The 5,059-nt window shown below is 42.8% G+C and overlaps 1 protein-coding gene across 1 annotated transcript; it reads left to right on the plus strand.

Annotated features, from left to right (window-relative positions):
• Positions 1-3,080: 3,080 nt before the first annotated feature.
• Positions 3,081-4,822, plus strand: LOC147427970 (uncharacterized). Its single transcript, XM_086497009.1, has one exon. The coding sequence runs from the start codon at positions 3,425-3,427 to the stop codon at positions 4,655-4,657; it is 1,233 nt and encodes a 410-aa protein (XP_086353135.1). The 5' UTR covers positions 3,081-3,424; the 3' UTR covers positions 4,658-4,822.
• Positions 4,823-5,059: the final 237 nt, after the last annotated feature.

The following is a 5,059-nucleotide window of genomic DNA, read 5'->3' on the forward strand; positions in this document are numbered from 1 at the left end:
GTTTGCTACAAAATCAATCACTGCTTCTTCTACTATTCATATTCTTAGTTATATCTAACCTCTCTTGCATCATGAACAAGCTATATTGATATTTACCAAGAGATATTAACAATATTTAGGTCTCCACTCAAAATAAAACAATCTCTGATAAATTCCCAAGGCCATAATTATCTTATGCAATCCACACAAATTTCTACCATTTGATTTAACTAAGGACATTTATGAACAAAAAAGAGAAAATACTTAGATGTTAATCATCCAAATTTGTGGTTATTAGAGCGTGGCCTGTGCTCTGATACCATTGCTACAGTCGGAGGCGTGAAGTTCCCTGCAAAATACCCAAAATAGCATACTACAAACCATAAAACAGACTAATCGACATACCTGGCAACCACATAGACGCATAATCGCGAGATACACAAATAGAGGGAGACAGAATGTGAGAGAGAGCAATAGGACACGTGCAGACGCACCTCCTAGAGTGGAGTGCTACGTCGGCACGGCGAGAGAGAAGAGAGAAGAGAGGAGAGAAAAGAAGAATAAGACGACGCTGGGTGCAATCTCCCCCCGTGCAAGAGTGACCATTTCCCTCTTGCACGTATTTCATTTATAGATTTCTTGAATGGTCAATGTGAGTACAAACTAACCGGCCGGTCATAAATGGACAAAGCTCATAAAGAGCACTTGAATAATAAAATGTACAATATATATTTCCATTCGCATAGGCCTAGCTCGGTCTAGTCTTTTCCACGTGCCAACTGCAATAAATCATAAAATATCATTTCTATAACACCACTTACCATAACCATAATCAGAAACCATAACCATAACTGAAAACCATAAACGCAAACCGTAACCGGAGTCGAAAACACTTACCATAATCATAACCGGCAATCATAACCATAAACGGTAACCATAATCGGATACGTAACTCGAAACCATACGGAAAACGTAAACCATAACCGGAATCACTTACCATAACCATAATCGAAAACCATAACCATAACCGGAAACCAATATTGTAAACCATAACTGAAGTCGAAAATACTTACCACAACCATAACTGGCAATCATAACCATAAACGCAAACCATAATCGGATACACAACTCGAAACCATACCGAAAACGTAAACCATAACCGAAATCACTTACCATAACCATAATTGCAAACCATAACCGGAGTCGGAAACACTTACCATAACCGGCAACCATAACCATAAATGCAAACCATAATCGGATACGCAACTCGAAATCCTAAACCGAAAACGTAAACCATAACCAGAATCACTTACCATAACTATAATCGAAAACCATAACCATAACCGCAAACCATAAACGCAAACCATAATCATAACCGAAAACCATAATCATAACCGGCAACCTAACCATAAATGCAAACCATAACCAGATACGCAACTCGAAACCATACCGAAAACGTAAACCATAACCGGAATCACTGACTATAACCATAACCGAAAACCATAAACGTAAACCATAACCGGAGTCGAAAACACTTACCATAACCATAATCGGCAATTATAATCATAAACGCAAACCATAATCAGATACGCAACTCGAAACCATACCGGAAACGTAAACCATAACCATAATCACTTACCATAATCATAATTGAAAACCATAACTATAACCGAAAACCATAAACACAAACCATAATCGGAGTCGAAAAAATGCAATATGTAAAAAATATTGAAACTTACAGCTTTATTATAGCCATCCGAAACTCGTTCTATGATCAACTTCTCTCGTATTGGGATGCGTGAGTCCCATGATGCTAGCTCAACTTTGACAAATTCATCTATATATGACTCCTTTGTTATTTTTCCTTTCTTCTTATGTGCACAAAGTGCCCATCTCCGCTCTCCCTGTTCTCTCTTGCTTTTCTCGTATGCCTTTCTAGCATTCTTAAGCTTTTGTTCAACATTGAAAAATCGAGACTTGCTTTGAATGCGTGACCTGAAAGAAGTGGGTTTGTGAATTTTTTGCGTTTTCCTTTGGCCGACCTATTGGAAGCGGTGGCACGACTATATTTTCACATTGATGCTTTCTTACAAGGTGACGTTTCATATCCACTCTCTTCTCAAAACACTGACATTTGCTTATACATGCTTCATAAGCTAAACAATACAGCCACCACCCTCCGGATTCATCTTGGTTACATTTGAAATAGTTATTTTCCTTAACAATAAACAAACTCTATAGATAATCAGTAGAAAGTGTCTCTCTCTGTCTCTCTCTCCACAAACACACATACCCTCTCTCTCACACACACACAAGTGCTTTCTGCCTTTCCCTCTCTATCTCTCTCTCCAGCACTCATATACACACCTTCACTCTCTCTCTCTCTCTCTCTCTCTCTCTCTCTCTCTCTCACACACACACACACACACACACACACACACACACACACACACACACACACACACACACACACCTGTGAAGGATCGATATGTGAAGAAGGTGAGTCGTCCTCCTCCATTTCTTGCACCAGATTCAATCCCGAGTTGCTGCTTTGCCGGAATCCATCCAAGGGATCCTCTTTCATCCTGCTTGCATAGCGGTTTGAGCGCTTAGTAAGTATCATGGGATCTCTCCTTCTTTACCTGAGAAGTCTCTCTCTCTCTCTCTCTCTCTCTCTCTCTCTCTCTCTCAGCTTGAGACTCCTCCTCTCTTTGCTCACGTTCCTGCTTTTGATAAACGAAAACCCTCTCTAATTTTTGAATTAGATGTAATCTGATCAAACTTAAACTCGAAAAAAAACTAAACTCGGGATCCCGAGTTTAGTTTTTAAAGATCGACGGGCCAGATTACATGCGCCCCTCTTTTTGAATGAGCGTCGTTGATCCCATGCTTATGACCTCGTGGCACTTAAACGAGAGGATCTTCAACCCCTCGATGCACCCGGTGGGACGGGGCTCTTAAAGAGATGGCCCTCTGTGTAGGACTCTAGAGACTTGCATAATTTTGAAAAGTGGGGGTTTATGGGCCCAGTAGAATCTTATGGAGTGCAAGCTGCAAAATTTCAAATCCCGAGAAACTGTCAAAACGTATACGTGGTGGTGAACAATAGGATGAAAAATGATCTCATTTCTCCTTTTTTTTCATTGGAAGCAGGATAAACAAAGACCAGGAGGTCTCGCAGCGTGTGACTCAAGCTTCGCGCATCTTCCCGATCTCGAGTTCTCTGGCTATGGCGCCCACCCTTCTGCGCCCTGCAAAATAGCTCAAACTCTGTGCATGAATTCCCAAATTTGGAGCTCTTTGATGCCATATCGCCCTCCCTGTACATTCCCTCGTAATCTGTCCCTGCTTCTTTTGCTATTGGTTCTTCGTTTTCTTGCACTTTCCGCCTGTGCATTTGTCCCGCCTTTTCTGCTTCGCTCACGTTCTTGTCTTACTACTAGCCATGAGCCTCTCTTTCCATCACTCCAAAGGAAGGACATCCGAACCGAATTCTCAGAAGAAACCTCCTCCCGTTGAGCAGCCATCGCTGCAGGAGCTTTTACGGGAGAAGGCTCTGCCCCACGTAGCCACCCTATCAGATGAGGAAGAGGAGGTTCTACACTTTCTGGTCTTGTATGGACGCAATGCATTGCTCCCTCCCGGAGCTTCCATTTCTCCTGGCAGAAGCTGTAAATTTTCCTCTTCAAAGGTCAGGGTGCGACAACAGGGTTGTCGTCATTGCTCATCTTCTGATGTTCTGGAAGCCTCTGCCTGCTTTTCTTGCTATTCCAGAGTCTGGAGAAGGTGGAATGCCTCCCCGAACAGGGATGTCATCAGTGATATTTTGGATTCCATTGAGAATCCATCAAAAGAGATAGAGAATCCCCAAGAGAACCCTCCAGAGAGAACATCAGAGAGTAACACCCCGCAAGTCGCTCCACAAGTCAGCAAGGGGAAGAAGAAGAAGAAGAAGAGATTAGACAAGAAGAGAGAAATTTCTGAGACAAATTTGGAGAAGGGTGAGAGTCTTCAGTTCAGCAGAATCGAGGCTCTGTATTTGATTGATGGGGATCCACATCCTCTAGGGTCCATGGACACAATCTGTGATGATGGTGGCCCTGAAGTCAGCATTACCATGGAGAATGGGCCCATTATTTCTTCGGTGAAAGTTATTGCAGGACACATGAAAGGCTTGCTAAGAGGCCTTAAACAGAAAGAGAAACCTTTTGCTACCTCCCCAAACTCTGCATTTACGGATCTCATTATAGAAAATACAGGCTCTTCAAGCATATCGATGACAGTTGGATCAGGAAGCCCATCTGAAACAGTGGCGATTGAGATACCAGAGAACCTTACACTTGGACTTTCGCCCCGTGGGAGTTTGGGTCCCTCTTCATCTGTTTCACAAGGAAAGATCACTACCAAGCTACAGCAACCCCATTGGCGCGGAAAGCGTAGGAGAAGTCAAATTCTACCTTTCGATTGTGAGGACATTCCAGTTGACAACAAGGAGCAAGAAGCAGTCACTGTTTTGGAGAACACACAGATGTCTAGTGCTCCAAGAGCTGCTGATGTTGGGCTAGGGGGCAGGGGTTTCTTGGCCCGGGTTTTTCCCGATGCTCTGGGAAGAGTTGCTTCTCGGTTATGGGACCTTGTCTCTGTCAGGCTGCGCAGCCGCGCTGTTGAATATCATTAAGAAAGCTTTTAGGATGTACAGCGTATGCTTTTGCCATCTCTTGCTGCAATTGGTTTGAACCTAGGTCTATGGTACACCCTTGCGTTCTAAGTAGTAGATTACTCGCTGTACATGGAACTTGTAAAAAATATATACAGGAAATCGAACCTGTTGAATTACATTGCATCACCTGCTAGCTGCTCCTTTTGAATCGAAAGGAAAATCTTATGAAACAGGGGTGCCAACCTACCAAAGTTTCTCTCTGCCCAAATCATTTAAATGTGGTGGCAAGACCTTTATGTTGAAGGATGGTTGAGATGGGAACTTGCATGAACTTGCACTGCCTTTAAGCATCTGCCCTTGAGTTATATCAATGGGTCTGCTTAGATGCATGCAGATTAGTGAGTCTGCTTAGATGCATGC

The sequence above is a fragment of the Adiantum capillus-veneris genome, chromosome 23, assembly GCF_014529385.1.
Source record: "Adiantum capillus-veneris isolate H3 chromosome 23, ASM1452938v2, whole genome shotgun sequence".
NCBI classification, from domain to species: Eukaryota; Viridiplantae; Streptophyta; class Polypodiopsida; order Polypodiales; family Pteridaceae; genus Adiantum; species Adiantum capillus-veneris.

Excerpts from the sequence above, each read along its gene's own strand:
- LOC147427970 (XM_086497009.1), top strand. The coding sequence starts at position 3,425 with ATGAGCCTCTCTTTCCATCACTCCAAAGGAAGGACATCCGAACCGAAT.